General features: G+C 35.8%; 1 protein-coding gene across 1 annotated transcript; it reads left to right on the top strand.

Annotated features, from left to right (window-relative positions):
• Nucleotides 1-13,074: 13,074 nt before the first annotated feature.
• Nucleotides 13,075-16,068, top strand: LOC122303058 (receptor-like protein kinase FERONIA). The gene has a single exon (XM_043114585.1). It carries the CDS (start codon nt 13,161-13,163, stop codon nt 15,849-15,851), a length of 2,691 nt encoding a protein of 896 aa, XP_042970519.1. The 5' UTR covers nt 13,075-13,160; the 3' UTR covers nt 15,852-16,068.
• Nucleotides 16,069-20,946: the final 4,878 nt, after the last annotated feature.

Here is a 20,946-nt window from a genome sequence, read left to right as displayed (position 1 = left end):
CAGGGAACCATGCAGAATGACCACGACAGGGAAGAACAACGATGGAGGCTCCATTAATTACGGTGTAGCACTGCTACTACACGAAAATTTTACACCCTTTAAAAAAACAAAGAAATCAATAGGTGGGAGAGAGAGAGAGAGAGAGAGAGAGAGAGAGAGAGAGAGAGAGAGAGAGAGAGAGAGAGAGAGAGAGAGAGAGAGAGAGAGAGAGAGAGAGAGAGAGAGAGAGAGAGAGAGAGAGAGAGAGAGAGAGAGAGTGGCAGACTTTTTATTTTTTTTTTATTTTTTTATAAAAGGTGGACAAAGAGTCCACTATATATATTCAAGGAGTCATCTCTTTAGGTGGAGGGAAACCATGTTACATAGCCCAGAGAAGGACCATAATGGAATTACTCATACTAAACAAAGGACTCCAAACAACGAGAACCAGAACATCACAGGACGCAACAAGACACTAACGGATACGTAAATAGGGAAGGCTAAGCTTGTCCGTTCTGATGAGGCCACGGAGTTTCCTCGGTAACAGCATTACGTTGTTCCATATTTGGTTTATCCCTTGCGCACTGAGTTTTGCCAGGAAATCAGCTGGATCGTTGCCCTCCCAGAAAGTGTGCTTGATCGTGTGTTCGCCTTCCTTAAAAAATTTTACAGCTTTTTCCCAGAAATCCTTGAGGTACCATGCGCCGCACCTTGCACCACTAATCTAGTTAATCACCAGCTGTGAGTCAGTTTCCACCTCCACTCTACTAATCCTCTATTCTTGACATATATTTAGGCCATATATGATTGCTCTCAATTCTGCTGCATTGTTACTACCAGCTCCGAGATTCACTGAGAAAGTGAAAATCAAGTTTCTTGCATCATTTCGGAGGAGTCCACTTGCACCTGAGTTTTCGGGATTACTGCTTCCGTCAGTGTTGAGCTTAAAGCTCCCTTGTAATGGCTTTATCCACCTAACCACTTGCACTCGTTTTTCCTTTATTGGGACTATATGATCTATATTTAAACTCTTCAGCATTTCTATGTCCCCGCACGACACCTTCTGGAATTTTGCAGAGTTCTTCATCAAGCTTGCCACCCAGAATCTGATTGCCTGCCATATTTCCTCTATGGATTCAGCTCTTTCTCCCGCTCGTACTCTGCATCTCCTCAACCACAGTCTCCACGTTACTATAGAAGGAATAACTCCCCAGCTTACTCCTACTTGGGATGACCGAGACGCACGCTTAAACCACAAAGACATATTGTCCTTCCACGTTGATCCCTCACGAAAAGGAAAACCCAAACGCTGAGCACATTTCCTCCATATTTGTTGGGCAAACTCACCTGCATATAGCACATGGTTAACATCCTCGTATCCACCTACACAGCAGCAATTGCATTTTGATACCACCGAGATTCCTATCCTTCTCAATCTGTCATCCACACTCAAGCTATTGTTCCACACTTTCCACACCATGATCGAAATGTTTTTTGGTAACAACCCATGCCAAACCCACGTCGACCATGGAGTTTCCGGGCTTTTAACTCTTAAGCACTCCCAAGCATTTCGGGCCGTAAACTTTCCATCTTTAGAGGCTGTCCATATGAGTAGATCCGGCCCTTCTCTCGGACTTCCCAGTGTTTCAGTTATCTTCTCCGTTTTTTCTCTCCCAACCAGTTGCTCTAAGAGGTGCACGTCCTGTAACAGCCTGCTAGAAATTCAATTGTGAAATTTCTATTAACTTTAGGAACCTTGTGAAAACCTCATAAGTTTTCACGAATCCATTAATCGTATAGGTTTTTGTCTAACTATATAGTTAGTGTTATTATTTATTATGGTATCATAAGTGTATTTTTGATTATTGGAGATAGTTAGAAGTGTCAAAATGTATTATAGTTTGTGCCATTAGACTCGGAGGATTATTTAAAGTCTTATGGCGCAATAACATTTTTTCATATTTTCGGACAAAATGTCTGTTCAAAACTGTAGATATTATTGGATAAAAAGAAATATCTTGAGGTAATTTTCGTGAATATTATTGGGTAAAAATATTTTGAGTTGATAGATATTATTAGATAAAAATATCTTAAGTTGATTTTTTTTTAGATATTATTGGATAGAATATTATAAGATAATCATTGATAGATTTTTTTTTGGGTAGGAGAAAACTACACTCAACTCTCAACTCCAGCCTCATCTCTTCCATATCTCATCCATAAGTATCTCCAGCCACCTCTCCCCACGAAATTATCTTCATTTACACTTTCCATTGAAAGAATATCAAACACTCTCTCTCGGACAGCTTTTAGGAAGTCTTTTGTACACCCATTTCGAAACTTTTGTAAGTGTTTTATCATAAAGTCTCCTTCATATAAGTTGTTCCTTTTTTAGTCTAGTTTACATAGATATCTTATTTGCCCCATTTGAAGGTCATTTGGTCAGTCAAATATTGTGTAAACTATAAAAAGGTCATTCTGGGAGATAAACTGGAGAATATGTTATAGTTTGGAGTTTTTGACCAAGCTAATGGATAGATATTGGTCCGAAATTTTTATGGAGTATTGTTAACATGTATATGTGACTATTGGTTGAGGATTTTTGCATGATTAAAGGTTTTGATGAAAGATTTACTTAGATTTAGAAACTTAGAAACTGGAAGAAGAAAAACAGTTTCTGTTTTGAGAAAATTTAACTCTTTGGTGGTCTAAACCTATTCTAATGACTTTAATAATTTTATTGGAGGATCCTAAGTATCTTATATACATTTTATATTATTATTTTGAAGATATTTGATGTTAGTTTCAAAGATATGAAATTTTATGCAAAGAGATATTCAAACAAGCCAAAGTGTGGATATTCTTGGCTAAATTTATGTTTTGGTTAATTTCTAACCATGTGATCTTGAATTAGAAGCTTATATATGTTTTAGGACATCTTTTTAAACCATGTGATGGTTTGGTTTGAAGATCATATATTTATAAGTCATAGATCAAGAGATTTATCAAAACTAGTTGAGGAAAAAGTTTCTGTTTTTGGACTAAGTGTAAAACCAAAAACTCCAAATGTTATTTTGTGATTTTGGTGACTTTGGTTTGATGATTTAAAGCATGGTTGATGTTAGGATGATATGATGAATATGTTAGAAGTAAGATTTGATTTTTTGAAACTCTTGGAGATGTTTTGATTTAATGTCAAAACTTGTGATTCAAGTGCTTGGATCTTTTTACAAAAAAGTTTGGTGTTGATTATTAGCTTTTTCTAAATGGATGTTTTAAGTATGGTTTTGAACTTAGGATTGGAAGATGTTTGTTGCAAAATTTTGGTTTAAGCATGAGTTTTGAAGTTGAAAAGAATTGCAACAAAAAAATCAAAGGAAATGACCTATGGATGTTTCGGCCACAGTGTGTTTTCCATAGTTGTGTTTTGTTTTAAATTTTTCTGAGTTGATATTTAAGTTTAGGACAAAATTTACATGAGGAATGTAAATTTTGGAAACTTTTGGAGTTAGTATGCAAAATCCTTAAGTTATGGGTAAAACGGTCATTTTCCCACATGTAGAGAGTAAAATGAAAATTTTACTCTTTAAGTTAGTATTTTCCATATTTCAAATTATTAGTGATTTAGTTCTAACTTTTAGAATCACTAATTACAGTTTCTCGTGATCGCACTTGAAGTTTTATAAGAAACGCGGAGATCGAGGTAAGTTAGCTTTTAACTTACTAGCAGTCTACTGTGTATGTATGCTAAGTAAAAGAACTACAGTGTATGTATGTGTGTTATCATATATGTCATTCCATGCCAAGTTATCACGTAATTGTCTATTATACAGAATTTATTCTGTCATCAATTTTTATCTGTTACATAATATATTCTGTTATGTATTACTGTACATTACAAGTACGTCATGCTAAGTATGTCATCTATTACATGTATGTCAAGTCATGTAATATTCACTGTTGCAAATATGTCATGTTAAATATGTTGTCTATTATATGTTATGCCATGTTACGAAATGTTTCTATCTCAAGTTGGTCATGTATTTCAAGTTATGTTCAAGTCACGTTATGTTACGTCAGGGCTTCAGTCATTTTGTATTCCAGTCACGTTTCATCTTGAGTATATTATGTTTGTGTAGAATACATGGGCCACAACAACTGTGGAGTATGTATTTAACTACAATTGTGATGCGTAGAATACATGGGGCCACAACAACTGTGGAGTATGTATTTACACGTAGAATACATGGGGCCACAACAACTGTGGAGTATGTATTTTTCATGTTAAGTCAAGTTTGTGTAGAATACATGGGGTCACAACAACTGTGGAGTATGTATTTATACGTATAATACATGGGGCCACAACAACTGTGGAGTATGTATTTTTCATGTTAATTCAAGTTTGCGTAGAATACATGGGGCCACAACAACTGTGGAGTATGTATTTACACGTAAAATACATGGGGCCACAACAACTGTGGAGTATGTATTTTTCATGTTAATTCAAGTTTCAAAGCAAGTTCATGCTAAGTCAAGTTTCAGATCAAGTTCAGTTCATGTTTCAATTTAAGTTATGTCAATTATGCTATGTTGTACTCCAAGTTATGCTTTAATTACTTATGAATTTGATTATGCATTTATGCTTTTACTGTCATCCATGCATCATTAGCTTGTGTGGAAGTTTTTTGTTAACTTACTGAGATTTGTAATCAAATCTCACTTTGGTAGTCCCAACTACCATTCCCCCCGAATGATAGATCTTGTTACAGGACCTGAAGGAGAATCAGGAGCTGATCAACTAGACACAGTTGACTAAGTGACGGTGCGACATAAATGTTGATATAGTAATTAACGTAAATTATTACTTGTACGATTGAGTTGTATCTCTACTACTTTTTGGATCATAACCATTTTGGACTAGTGTTGTGATCTTAGTTGTTCAATGGATTTTTATGTATGAAGTATGTTTTAAACATTTGAGATATTTTCAATTTGGTGCATAGTATTGCTAAAGAAAAAATTTATCCGTTGTGAATATTGCATATTGTTAGATGCATGTTAGGAATATTGCATCTTATATGTCATGAACGGGGGCAGGTAACCTTGTGTTGCATGTCTCGACGCTTCAAATGTCCGTCCGATCCCAAACAGAATTTGGGGGCGTCACACGTCCCATGCGTTGTCTATCTTACACTCACGTATCTTGAGACCGGGATGTTCTGTTATTTGTAAAGTGTCCGCCAGTGGTCCTTCTTCCATCCAGGAGTCCAACCAAAAATTAATATCACCCCTACGCACTTTTCAACGAGAATTTTTCAGAACAAATGGCATCTATTTCATCACCATTCTCCAAAATCGAGAGCCCTTCGTGGTCTGCACAAGCGATAGATGGGAGTCTCTTACATACTTCCCCCGAAAGAAGCAAGCCCATAGAGAGTTTCCGTTTATAATATTCCAGGCGAACTTCGCATGTAATGCTTTTTGAGTTTCTTCTAAATCCCGGATTCCCAACCCCCCCTCAGCCGTCGGTTTACAAATTTTCCTCCAGGCACACCATTTCTTTTTTGGTGTGCCACTTGTTTCACCCCAGAAGAAAGAGCTAAGAATGCGATTGATTGAGGAAGTTGCCAGTTTTGGAACCTGCAATATTGAGAGGAGGTATATTGGCATGCTCGACAATACATGTTTAATAAGAATGAGTTTCCCTCCTACCGAAAGAAGTCTCGTCTTCCAGCCACTGACTTTTTTCTGACTCTTGTGAATTAATTCTTTTAGGTGCCAACCCTTTAGTTTGCCATCTACTATGTTCACTCCTAAATATTTCATCAGAAAGGTGCCTTCTCCAAATCCCGTAAATCTCAAAGCTTCCCTTCTTCTAGATTGAGAGATGTGCTTGGAAAAAAAAAATCCGATTTCTCTTTATTCACTTACTGCTTAGACCACTTCTCGTAGACCCCCAGTACCTTGACCACTGCTTTTATAAAACGTTTCGCACCGTTAGTAAAGATTACTATGTCATCTGCGTATAACAAGTGTGAGATGAGAGGCGTTCCTCTAGCTTGGGAAAATCCTTCAATCGTTCCACTTACATATTGACGCCGGACAGAATAGCGATTATCCTGCAGGCTAGTTCGAACAGATGATTCACAGGAGAGAAATCGCCCAAAACCAGAGAGAAAAGTCTCTAGGGTTTAACGGAATATTATAAAATCAAGCAATCATCCAAAATCAGTCCACAAGCCGGACTGTTATAGCCAAAAATCGTGTTTATCCAAATTTTGCCAAAAATAGCAAAATCTCAAAAATCACTCTAAATTGAAATTAGAAATAAAATAAGCAATCTGCAAAAAATTCGGCCCAAATCGGATTTAAAATGACTTCCTAACTGACAAGCGAAATATTACCATAAATAGTAAAAAATAATAAAACTAGTGATTCGGAGGGGAAAACAGCAGAATTTGAGGTCGAAAAAAAGGCACATGGAGCCATGCTCGATGTGGACAGCGTGCGCGCCGAAAGGAGCTTTCCGAATTGGGGTCTTATGTGCGATTCCGACACCCGTAGCCAAAGTTATGGACAAAAGACTGAAACACACTCAAAACGGCCCCAATGAGGAACATATCACAATCAATCCCCGCCTTTGCGCTGATCTGCCAACTCATGGTATCTCAGCGCCATCAAGGTGCAATCTGACAGCTCAGCATCATCTGTCTCGGATCCCCCTGCATCACATATTGATTCTTTAGCAGCCTCGTGAACACTTCCTCCATCAAAATGAACAAATATGGCGAAAGGGGGTCTCCCTGTCGGAGACCTCTTTCCCCTTTAAAAAATCCTTTTGCAATACCATTCAGTAGGATGGAATACCATGGTGTCGTTATACATGATTTGAGTGGCAGACTTACTATGCAACAACGACATCATAAAAAGCATGACGATTGGGCAGCGTGGAAGGGTGATCGCTGCCATGCAGAAGCACATTAAGAATGGACAACGGTTAGAGGCTGGAATTTCTATTTCCAGACGCGGGGGATGGAACTTGATGCAGGGGCTCAGTATGATGACTAGAGCAGCGTGAAGGCTTGGCAGGGGTAGCCACTGCGACGTGGCAGTGCCAAGAGAGAGAGAGAGAGAGAGAGAGAGAGAGAGAGAGAGAGAGAGAGAGAGAGAGAGAGAGAGAGAGAGAGAGAGAGAGAGACTTTGGGAAAACTCTCTGACATCGTTGTGGAAGGCTTGGCCAATGGTGGTAGTGTCGTCATGGTGGAGACTTAGTCAACAATGGTGAATAGCGGTTATAAGGAGAGGAAGGCATAGAGAGAGCGGGCAGATTGAAGGGAGAAGCTGAAAAAAAAAAAAAAAAAGAAGAAAAAGGAACAAAATGGAGAGAGAGCCCAAGAGGAAGAACCAGAGGAGAAAGAGGGAGGAAGAGAAAGTGGCATCGTGAAAATAGGGGAAAAATTTTGGGAGTTATCGAAGGTTTCGGGAAAAGCAGGAGGGAAAAGAAAGAAAGAAAGGAAAGAAAGAGAAGAGAAGAGAAAAAAAGAAATCCAATGAGCCTGGGCATTGGGTTTGGGTTTAATGGGCCTAGGTGTTATAGTTATCCAGGTGAGAATGCGGCCTACGAGGCTAACAAGCAAGCCATTCCTTGTGGACTTGGTGATTCATATGGTTCTTGTCTTGATGCCCCCGGGGAGAAATGCATGAATCATGGCAATCCCATCTTTTATGTCATTTTTTTGTTATTTTGTTTTTGTTTTTTTGAGGGCAATGCGTTTACTATCTGCTGCATGTACACTTGCTTGTCTTCAATTTTTTTGACTTATTTTCTGTTCTTCTTTCTCTTTTCAATAAGATATATTGCTATATATAATAATTACTTCTGGTAAGGTTTGTGAATCCACGTTATGTGCTCGTGATCTATTCAATATGTGCGTATGAATGTATGTATCTAATTTGTATATATGTAACTATCTTTTTTTGGAGAAAAATTTATAATTTCCACGGTGATGGTAAACATACATAGCTGTAAATTAAAGAAAACTTAATAACAATAGGTGGTTGGAGATCAGGAAGTTTGTTTTGGTAAGGGTTCAAAAAAATCCTATCTCCGATTCACATTGACAGATGGCCTCCCTAATTTATGTCGTGTTAACAAACTTTGTTTATTGATAGAAAAATTCTACTTGTTATTCTCATACCACACACCACACATAAGTTTTTATTATTTTTTTCTCTTACCAAATGTGTGGTGTATGAATGATGAGTTGAAAAATTAAATTAGTTTAGGAAGAATAAAATAAAAGAATAAAAAGAAATATAGTGTATAGAGATGATAAGTAGTAGGGGTGAAAATCGACCATTTTGGCATGGTTTTTGACAAAAATCGCCGTTGATCGATGGAGGTCATTTTCATGGAAGAACCGATCAAACCGGCCAATGGAAGGAGAAATACTTGCTGTACCAATTCAGGCAGTTCTCGGTGGCATATAAGTTCGTCTGAGAGAGGAGAGAAAAAAAAAGTTGTAGCTTGAGAGAGGGGAGACAGAATGAGAGAAATTAGAGAAGAGAGTGAAGGAGTAAGGTGGTAGGCTAAAATCAAAAGACGTAGCGTCATTTGACTTATATTTGTTTTGAATATGTTACATGTAAAACGATGTAAGACCAAACGATGTCGTTTCACTTATATTTTTTTTTGCATCAATTATGTATAAAACGACACTGAGTGAAATGACATCGTTTTACCTAACATAAATATAAAAAATCTATATCTGGTTTGTCTGTTTGGAGGTTTAAAACAAGTTCAAACTAGAATCAAACCGACTGACGTCGGTTTTTGGATATTTTTACCGTTGGCCGATTGGTTCCTTGCTGATTTCGGCTAATTCCGTACTTCAAAGGCCAGTTTGGCTATTTTTTTTACACTTCTAATGAGTAGCAAAACTTTTCAATTAGTATTTGATCATGTATTAAGGAATATTTGATCAATAACTCCTCGCTGCATTGAATCGATGCATTACCTTGAATTGAGTCCTTTTTATTGCATGCATCTTCAAACATTGATTGACTGTACTATTACACGTGGATCGTGGCGCGCATGCACACCATGTGGCACTGGCAGAGTATACATAGGAAAAAAATAGGCAAAATTGTTCACATATAAAAATTTGGCTTGCTCAGTCATTGATAAGTACCAAGGGAAGTGAGCATCAATAGTTACAAATGATGCAGGGGAAAAAGATGCACATTAATACAACAGAGCCGTATTGATGAAAGGCCTTTGTGGGAACCCAGTGGACATTCCATTTGGTAAAAGAAACATGCCAAGTAAATTTGCTTCTAATTGTATGAGAATAAGTTGGAACCACATAATGAACCAGGGGGAGCCTAACGTGAATTCATGTGTGCACACATGTCAAAACCCAAAGAATAAAATCCTTCAAACTTAAAAGTTCATTCATTTTGAAAGCAAACATCCCTGGCCATACATTGTAATCAAATAAATAGAAAATACTCAATCCATTGTAATCAAATGTTTCCCCTAATAACAAGCTTCTGCAAGTAAACAAAACCACCGGCAGCAACCATTTGTTTCCTGCAAGTAAAAACCCAGATCTATCAAAATAACAAAAAAATCCAACTCTATCAAATAACAGCATATACTTTATACCCACATTTAAAAAATAACCAAAAAAAAAGAAAAAAAAGAAAAGATCTATCAAATAACAGCATACACTTTATACCCACATAAGCTAAACAAAACTCGGACAAATAAAACCCAAAAAGAAAAGAGCCGATCTAGCCAACCAAAACACTACTCACGCACTACCACAATATAACAGGTTATAGATCTGGGCGAAAAAATAAAATCCAAAAAGAAAAAAGCAGATCTAGCCAAACAGCAGCCTCTACTAGTCAATGACAATGATGGCTAGGGTTTTAGCTTCCCCAACACACTCTTGATATGAAAGAAACCTCCCCCTATGGAGAAGAGATCTAAATGCTCAAAACAGAGAGAGAGAGAGAGAGAGAGAGAGAGAGAGAGAGAGAGAGAGAGAGAGAGAGAGAGAGAGAGAGAGAGAGAGAGAGAGAGAGAGAGAGAGAGGAACGTATTGAGAGTTGCGAAAACGCTTCTATGGAGTCGTGGATGGTGGCCTCAGATAACACTAGCAGCGATGGTTGTGGTTTCGGTGCTCAATCGAGAGAGAGAGAGAGAGAGAGAGAGAGAGAGAGAGAGAGAGAGAGAGAGAGAGAGAGAGAGAGAGAGAGAGAGAGAGAGAGAGAGAGAGAGAGAGAGAGAGAGAGCTAGGGCTTCGAAGGGTTTAATGGGTTTATATATATAGAGCCCAGGTATCGGGTTTTAACCCGGAACTCGGGTTTCATAATCCGCCCGAACCGGATTAGTCTGGACTTTTGTAATGCGAGTTCCGGCCTGGAATCTATTAGGGCCGGAAAAAAATCCAGCCCGGATGAATAGTCATAGGAAATAGTACTAGAATTGCCCTCAAACGGATCCTTTGGATCAATTGTAATTCATCTAATTTCATTTTATTATTATAATTATTATAATTTTTTTTACATAAAATATAATAATAATTCAAATTTTTAAAATTTTAAAGTAATAATAATATTAAAAAATAATATTCTAACATTATTTTATTTAATTTTTATCTTCATCTCAACTCATTATCTAAACTTTCATATTATTTCATCTCATCTCAACTGATCATTTCATCTCTACAATATTTTATTCTAACAATATTAATGCCAGTCCTGTAGCCCCCTTCTTCCTTATTTCGAACTCCATGCACCATTCTCCCTTATTTATTTTAATTCATAAACAGAACATTATTTGTGGTTTTACCTTTTTCAAGAAGTTGTTGGGTAAAAAGAGAAATTATATAAAGAATCCTTAAATCACATTTTTCTACTTGAATTACATGTGATTTTTTATTTTTGTTATTCTATCTTAATATTTAAATATGTATATATTTAAATAGAAATGGAAAAATGACAAATCACATATTTGTCATGATTCTAATTTCATCGAATCATTTTGGTATGTTTCCCTGTGTCCAATATGTTTGTTAATGTTTGGTTGTTAAGAGAATTTACGAAACAAAAAGCTGGCTGTGAAATGTCTTTATCCCAGTCTTTCTATTCGTACAAATTGGTATTGCATTCTAAGCCTGAGAAACTCGAGGCTTTTAAGCTTAACATTTTTCCTCCCTTCCTTTCTTGCCATTCCATTCCGTCCTTTGGTTGCTGAGAAAACTGTGGGAAGGAAAGTATATTTTGGTTGAGTTTTGTTGGATGAGGAACTAAGGAACCAAGCTAGATAATTGCATTGTAGAGAGCGGAGGCCGGTTAATTATTATTTGTTTTGATTTTTTCGCTCTGAAGTTTTCCTCACATTTTCTGATCAGGAACCAAACAGGCTAAAAAACGTGTAAATTTGTGTAGAAAAAGCTTGAGATCATTTTTCCTGAATGCTCGATGAGTGCTTCGTAGTGGGAATATTGACCTTTATTCTCATTATTATCTGTTTTGTGCTGTAAATAGCAAGAACATGATTGATTTTAGTGGTTTGTTAATTAAAGTGATCATTGGTGTAATTTCCAAATTTAATCAACAAATATGATCAATATGATTGTTCCATTAAACATACATATATACATATATGTGTGTGTGGGTGTGTGTATACTCTTGTGGCGCACCCTGGCCGGGTCTCTATATGCGTATGTACACACCATCGTTCCTTTAACCATCACACTCTTCTTTACCAACCTACAAAAATACTATTAGGTTGCATTTGGACGCTAAAGTGATTTGAGATAGTTTTGTACATTAGACTATATATACTCAGCATTCAAATGCATCTAAGTATGTCCATCTAAAATGAGACATGGCTTACTATTTTTTCAACTTCTTATAATTATTATATCAGTACAACAACAAATCAATCATTGATAAAATTTACTACTTTTTTAACTTTTTATAAAAAGTTAAATATATCTCAATTATTTTATACATCTAAATACATTTCAATGAGACTCATATTCTTATATAAAACTGACTCAAAAATATCTTAACTCATTACTATTTACATATAAATTCATATAATTTGACATATTCTTAGCATCAAAACATATAGTTAATTGTTAAAAAAAGCCCACACAAGTAGAAAATAAAGCCGATTCAATTTCTTTCATGCTCACTCCTTTGCCCAACTCAAAATGGTATTCAATAAGGTCATCACGAGTTAAAAAAAAAAAAAAAAAAATGAACTATTTGTTTATTCATCACAATTAATAAAATCAGTTCATTTATAAAAACAAGATATATTTAGTGATTTTTTTTTTTATTGGAAGTAATATACTTTGTTTTTAATTTGCTTATTTTTTTTAGGATTCATCACAATATATTAATTTTGAGGAATGGCAAATATTTCATTCTTTATATATATATATATATATATATGAAATCTTCAAAATTTCCTAAAGGTTTATAAATGTGCAGCTTTTTTTCTAGAGACTCATTACATGCAGGTAATATTTTCCCCGTTGATACTATATTTTGTCTCGTGTAATTTATAATATTACTTAATTGTGATGTTACTTCAAAAGGTATTTAATTATCACGATATTAATTTGTATTTGATATTATACGTGGGAAGAAATACGTACTTAACTATTTAAAATCATTTCAAAATTACTTACTCTGATACGGTTCTGCTTGGTAAGTGAGATGAAAATTTTGAATTTAAGATGAAATATTAAAATATTATATTTTAATATTATTATTGTTTTGGGATTTGAAAAAGTTAAGAAAAAGTTAAATTATTTATTATATTTTATATGAGAATTTGGAAAAGTTGTAATGATGAAATGTGAATTTTGAATTTGAAATTAAAATTTTTGTTTACCAAGCAAAACCTAACTTTTGAATAAAATAATATTAATTTTTAAATTTATATGTTTTTTGTTTGCTTTTTGACAAAAAGCTCGTATTACAAATAAAGTTATGGAGGACTGCTTTCAAGTCGCCCATTCGGTCTACTTTTACCAAAAGTGAATTGGGGAAGCTGTGGCTATGAAAATTCAACATTGTTAGCTGTGAGTCATGTTTATGCAGTTAGAATATAAAGGAGCTAGCCCTTTTGTGTGTGATCATCTCTTGCTCCCATGGCGAACATCTCAATACTCGAACCTATTATGCTCGTCTTCTTACTCTTCCTTCTCTCTTATATTTCAATCGCTAATTCTACTCCTCGTTACACTGCCGTTGATAATATTCCCCTCAACTGCGGCTCTGTTGGCAACTTAACGGATGGGGATAAACGCATATGGATTGGAGACATGGAGCCCTCCAAATTCGCTCCCATAGAAGAACGTAACCAGAAATCTGTTACTTCTGAACCCCAAAGCCAAGACTCATCTATCGAACCTGTCCCATACGGGACTGCCCGTTTATCCTATTCCCAATTCACCTACGTATTTCCTGTCACCTCCGGTCCTAAATTTGTTCGTTTGTACTTTTATGCAGATTCATACTCTGGTTTTGATGAATCTCTAGCCTTTTTTACCGTCAAAGCAAACAATAAGTTCACCTTGCTTAGAAACTTCAGTGCTTCCATTCTTGCTAATTACTCGGGGGAATTAACACGTACCCTTTCTAAAGAGTTCTGCATCAACGTTGAAAAGGATCAAAAATTGAATTTGACATTCATTCCAACGCCAAGTACTGCTTCTAGCAGATTCTTTGCTTTTGTTAATGGAATTGAGATCGTCTCCATGCCAACATACCTCTACTATAGCAGTGAAGAAAATCAAAGACGACCTTTCGATGTTGACCAACACGATCAGCTCCTTATAGAAAACAGCACGGCACTCGAGATGATTCATCGACTCAATATGGGTGGGAGCTCAATATCGCCAAACGGAGACACTGGCATGTTCAGAGCATGGTCCCAAGACAGCCCTTACTTGTTGAGTGGAGGTGTGATCCCCCGTCAGCCAAATTTGGAACTCAAATACACAGCAATACCAAATGACACTGCCCCTGATGACGTTTATCGGTCTGCAATTACGATGGGTCCAAACATAACTTGGAACTTGCTTTCTAATTTGACATGGGGTTTACCCGTAGATCCAGGGTTCAATTATCTGGTCAGGCTTCATTTCTGTGAAATCGAACCCAGTATAACAATGCCCGGCCAAAGGCCATTCATTATCTATATAGACAACAAGACAGCGGCTCCTATGGCTGATGTAATTATGTGGAGCGATGGAAGGGATACGCCTGTGTTTCAGGATTATGTAGTAATGATCCGAGAGATGCGTGTTGATCAGGATAAGAGTACACTCTTTATTGCTCTACACCCTGGAAAATCTACCAATGCAATATATGATGCCATTTTAAATGGGGCAGAAGTATTCAAACTGAGCGACAGCAATAACAACCTAGCCGGACCCAATCCTTCCAGTGCTTTGCTGCCCTCTCCACCTCCAGCTCAACAACCTGGTTCGACATCCAACTCAAGGAAAACAAGATTCATTGCCATTGGAACCAGTGTAGGCTTATTCTTGGCCTTACTCACTCTATTGTGTTGCGTGGTTGTTTGGAAACTGCGGAAATCTAAGCGTTATGGTTCTTACTATCCAGTATCGAAGTGCTGGTTCTGGTCTGACCAAAACAAAGGAAAGTCAAAGAGGACAAAAGCCTCATCCCTTCCCGAAGGGTTATGCCGCCAATTTTCACTTGAAGAAATCAAAACAGCAACCCGCAACTTCGATGAAGAATTAGTTATAGGCGTCGGTGGCTTTGGAAAGGTATATAGGGGTTTCGTTGACGATGGCACTATGCTCGTGGCGATCAAGCGTTTGAACCCAGAGTCAAAGCAAGGGCCCAAAGAGTTTTGGAAGGAGATTGAGATGCTCTCCCAACTTCGCCATGTCCACCTCGTCTCTCTCATTGGATACTCCAACGATGAGAGGGAGATGATCCTTGTCTACGACTACATGTCCAATGGGACACTACGAGAACACCTCTATGACACGGACAAGGATTCCCTCCCGTGGATACAAAGGCTCGAAATTTGCATCGGAGCAGCATGTGGTCTGAACTACTTGCACACGGGATTGAAGCACCCCATCATCCACCGTGATGTGAAGACGACTAACATTTTATTGGACGAGAATTGTGTGGCCAAGGTTTCAGATTTCGGTTTGTCCAAAGAAGGTCAGGATGACAAGGCGGTTAGTACCATGGTAAAGGGCACATTTGGGTATTTGGATCCGGATTATGCCAGGCGTCGACAACTGACGGAAAAATCAGACGTGTACTCATTTGGCGTAGTGCTCTTTGAGGTATTATGTGCCCGAAAAGCACTGAATCCTAGACTAGAGGAGGAGCAATGGAATTTGGCCAACTGGGCCCGAAAATGCATTCAGAATGGGACCATGGGTGAGATCATAGATCTGAATCTGTTGGGTAAGTTAGCTCCAAATTGTTTCAAGGTATACGTGGATATTGCAGAGAGTTGCGTGCGTGATCAGGGGAGCCAACGGCCCACCATGAACGATGTTATGGATAAACTTAGCTTTGCATTGCAATTGCAGAAGGAAGCAGACGTTGCGAAGGAGAAAGTCAATCCCGACGGCAAGGAAACCTATACAGAGGTCTTATCATTCCATGTTTCTGATATCACTGAAACTCGCCGATGTAATAACATTTTCAGCGGGCACGTGTCAGAATCGAATAGTGGAACCTGGTTGACTTCAAATAATACAGGGATGACTTATCCAAGTCTTGATTCTGATACTGTGAAGTGTGAAGATGTGTTTACAGACACAAGCAATGTCTCCAAAGCTTAAAAGTGGTCACTTTCTATGTTTTCCCAGCGTGTGGGGTAGTACTTGTTATATAAACATGAGATAAGGTTTGGAAAGTGAATAATAAAGATAGATAAGGAAGAAAGGATATGCGAGTCTGAATCAAGTCGTTTGCTATCAATACTTTTGCTTTTGCTCAGTCCATGTTCAATTATGTATGGAACTTTATCAGTCTGTGCAATTATTATTGTTCTCATGATATCATCGTGTTAATGGAGTAAATGTACAAGGTTACCGCCTGAAAATTCTATGTACGTAGTATTGGGTTTGAGACAAAAATATGTCTTCAACTTTTTCCTTCTCGATTAATTAAATAAATAAATAATCGGTTACTTATATAGTGAAAGAAAATTGAACTCCCATTTGTATTTGAACTAATTAGATTGTTCAACATAAGCTTAATTTTCCCAGCAGTTGGCCATCGCATTAATCTACCTAACATGAACAGTTTGGAGAAAATTCATCAGACGAGTAGAAAAAGCCATGCCTTTTCCTAAACCTCATTGCAATTATTTAGCATTATATATAACTACTACTACAACAAATTAAGTCAGCAATGTTCAATTCTTTACAATTTACTTGACCTGCTTCATCATGTGAAGCTTTTATAATCCAAAACACACTAATCTTTGAAAAATAAATAGCTAGCTAGAACTGTATAGGCATTTGATCAATGTACGTAACATATTAAGCTGCATGCATATATTTACATGAATAGCTGTGATCTAGATAAGCAATACATATTGCATAAACGTCGAATTCGTGATTTATAATCAAAATTTTAAATTTCATTTTGTTCTGACTGAAATGGTCAAAATTTTTTGTATTGAAATAGTAATCAGCACAGTGTAGTAGACTATTTCATTTTGGATTAAATTCTAGTTATTTTGGTCTACTCCGGTTGAATTCTGGTGTTTCGACCGAAATAATATGTATTTCGTCTGCAATATTCATGACTAACAGGAAATCTAGGCCTTGGGCATGGCAGATTGGTGGGGTCTACGTCTATCACTTTTTAAATTCAAAGTTAAGAGAGAAATAATTAGGACTGTTCATCTGGCCCAGACCGGAACCTCGATAATCGGGTTCCCGATTATGGTTTTCAGCCTTGGTCATGGCCGAAACCCTCATTTCTAAACTCGGGTGAACTCGGGCCTGGTATTGAGTTTTAAACTCGGAACCCGGGTGTAAAACCCGGTACCCGAGTTTAAACAACCTAGGCTAAAGTTATTAAACGGCAAACGCACTGTCGCGACTTGTAGTAGCAATTTCCAATACCCAAACACACTACCTAGACTCCAGTCCCAAATGCAGTCTCACAAACATCCTCTCTCTCTCTCTCTCTCTCTCTCACCCCTAACCTCCTCTGCCGATTGAAGTTTCGCTCTGTCGTCTTCTTCCTTGTGCGCCGATCGAAGTAAGTTTTTCTCCTTGTCTCTCTCACTCTATCGTCTTACATATCTATTAGTTAGTTGTGAAAATAATAGGTGTATGTGATTAGTTTCTGGACTGATTTATTTCTATGTTTCAACTTGTGAATATTCATTAAGCTTTTATTTTTGTAAGTGTTACTTTAATAGATATGTAACCATGAGCCAATTTCTTCATTTCATGGAAAAATGTTGAAGGAAAGTATCGTATCTAACCTCTCCCACAACCCCATTTAAGATGTAATCATTACTGGGTAAAGGACCTTATATTTTGACCTTATATTTTGAGAAATTTTAAATTGCAAATTTTGCTTGTTTGAGGGTGCTAAATTGCAGAGGAATGGAAAAGCTACCAACTATTTGTCAAAAATTCTTAACGAAAATAGTATTATGTAGATAGTTGTTTTTTAGTTTTTTATATAACTATAAATTACTTTATCAAGGGGTTTTTCTTCTTATATATTGCCTTTTTTTTTTTTTTGCATATATATGGTCAAAGTTTGTATATATGTAAATCTCTGGGTTTCTACATGCCCAATGGGAAAAACCTACTTCGCTGGATTAAAATACTTCTCTCTTTGCTTTTGGTTTGGATAAGGAGTCATAGAGTTAGAAGAATACATAGAGTTGATGGAACTTGAAGGTAAGTTTGAAATTTGAAATATTTTTTTAATATTTATGTAACTTAGTTTATTATATATCTAACTTTATTTTTTTAATATTTTTTAAGATGATTATCTAGCTTTATCTTAAACCGAGGCTGCAGTGAAACAGCCTTTCCAATTATGCTAAAAAACATTAGAGTAAGTGAAACTTTTATTTATTCTGTTTATCTATTAATTTCTAGAAAGTATAATAGGTCTATTAATCTATTTTGTTCTGTTTTTCCGTGGGCCTCTTGTATAGATCAATATCTTTGTTTTGCTTATGCTCTAGAGTTATCAACCCGTTTTATTCCATTTGTTCCATTTAACAGTTGAGATATAGCTGTTTTTTCGCATTTATTTTCCTAAATATCATGTGGGTCATGCTAGCATATAAGTTAATAGTTGCTCTTTCCCCTTTCCTTTTTTGCTGTGTTCATAGCATATATACTTGCTAATGGAGGTCATTGAAGTATGCATTAGTAATTACCATGCGTCATTTTTTAGCACCTGTTTGGTAGCATTTATATCCTCTCTCATAAAAATTGTTTTGAGATCGAGTCTTCATACCTTCAATCATTTATATGTATATGTTAAGTCAAAATTAGTAAAGCACCACAAAATACAACAACAGGGACTAATTGTGGAGTCTGCCATCTATGTGCAATTTAGGCCTTCCAGGTTGAGGTAAAAATTAAAAAACAATATGGAAAAGAAAAATCAACATAGAGTATCTCTCATAATTCTTTCCTTGCAACTTTATAATGGAATTTATACCATGCCCACTTTCAACTGTCCAAAATTTTTGAACTTTTTTTAATGGCATCAAAGAGAATATTGAAGGAGCTTAAGGATTTGTAGAGAGATCCACCAACTTCATGCAGTGTTTTTGAAAAGTTAACCTACATAATTTTTTAATTTGTTTATAATAAGTTAAACTACTGCAACTTTGCCTAGTGGGAGATTTGAGAATGGAGATGGAAATGAAAATTCTCATTACACATGTATCAGCTATGGAGGAGTGCATTGATTGCATGAAGCAGACATTATGTATTGGTAGCTTTATATAATCCACTTTTGATATGTAATTGCATTTCAGATACTACAATTTTATATTTTGTAATGTAATGTATAAATATAAAATAATATAATAAGTAGTGATTGCATTATGTTTTGCATGCATTAATGTGATAAATATTAAATTTCTTTTTTTAGATGCATTTAGTTAAAAGTGTAAAAGTAATTAGTTTTCTAAAATAAAAGAATATGCTTTGCAACGTTTTGTATTGAAAAATTTGTAATGGAATATAGACTTCTAGATGAAACATATGCTGCTCGAAAGAAATTTAATAATATAAGTTTTTGTTAAAAAAAAAAAAACTGGTTACAATCTAGATTTTTGGATTTCAAAAACTTGTATTCACCCGAGTTTTGAACCTGGTCATAACTGGATGTATCCGGGTCGAAACCTAACTCGGGTTTAAAACCAAGGTTTCAGGTCGGGTACACCCAGGTACCCAGTCCGGGATGAACATTCCTATAAGTGATGTCTATCCTGCTATGCACACATACTGTTCACTTCTTTTTTATTTTATTTTTCATTTTTTTAAAAAAAATTATAAACAGATTTTCTTTTTTTATTGTTGAGAAAATTTATAAACTTGTCCTCTAGTGATCTTTCTCTTTCTTTTTGGTTTATTTTTTTGAAAAACATTGTATACTTGTCATCTAGTGCTCTTAATATATTTTCATAAAACAATAATTTATAGTAATTTTCTAGATCATATCAATCAAATTAGGATGATTTTTTATACAATCAATATTTATCTATCTATTATAGTTAGATTTAAAAAATAAGCTCCCATGGATTGAGACTTGATTGTGAATGACTGACATTGCTACTCAATAGTATATAGTGCTACGTAGTCTATATTTCTCATATACAGAACTGCTACATGTAGTCGGCAAATGCAAGCGGGATGCAAACGGTTATACGGAATGAATAAAAAAAAGTTATAAAAATAATTTTTTTTTATGTGGATCTCATATTAATTCACTTTTTTCAAAGCGACTGCATGCCGCTTGCACAATCATGACTGCAAATATCATTCCTCTTCTCATATAATCATGTTGGTAAGGCATATTAAGAATTATATCGATGTTATTTTATAATATATATATATATATATATATTTTGTATATATATATTTATATAAAAACAATCTCAAAGCGGTACACCAAAACAAAACAGTATCAAAATATTTTATTCTAATAATTCAACTGAAACTGCCATCAGAAGGGAATTCAAAACTTTTTTTATAATAGAGTACCCTTGTTAACGTTTCTCACTGCAAATCACGACGCTTGCTCTCGTGTTACAGCTATTAATGAAAGATATATATATATATATATATATATATATATATATCCATTATATCTTAAAAGCCACTATACGCGAAGAGTTTTGCTATATACAAGTAAAGTTGCATACTAATCTGCGTACTAATATTGATTCATTCATACTTAAAATTTAAATTAATACTGTTTTCAATAAAATCTACTTTTTGACCAATCGCATCAAGTTAGTGCACAGATTAGTGCACTATTATGCTTGCAAGTATATTTTTCCATACGCAAATGAACCGGAATGAAAAGTGATTTTGTTAGAAACTTTTTTATTCCGCTTATCTCCCTGAATGACTAAGTGTAATTACAGTTGTATCCCTGATAATTAACCATACTTCTCTGTTCTTTATTTAATCCTTCCAATTGCATCTCTTTCCAGTTATTTCAGAGTGAATTCATTGTTGTGGGTTCCATTGGTTTTCAGAATGAGGGATGGTTTGGCCGGCCGATGGGATGGGATGGGTACGAGTAGGGCTACTATGTTCTTTTAATTTGCTCACTCGGGATGTCTTAGTGTTAATTACACCTTTTTTTTTTTTTATAACTTTTTATTTCAAAAATTTAAAAGAAAATTTTACTTATCATTCCTACATTACA

This window comes from Carya illinoinensis, chromosome 3 (genome assembly GCF_018687715.1).
Source record: "Carya illinoinensis cultivar Pawnee chromosome 3, C.illinoinensisPawnee_v1, whole genome shotgun sequence".
NCBI lineage: Eukaryota > Viridiplantae > Streptophyta > Magnoliopsida > Fagales > Juglandaceae > Carya > Carya illinoinensis.
The sequence above is the reverse complement of the archived record's forward strand: the minus strand, read 5'-3'. Positions and strand labels throughout refer to the sequence as shown.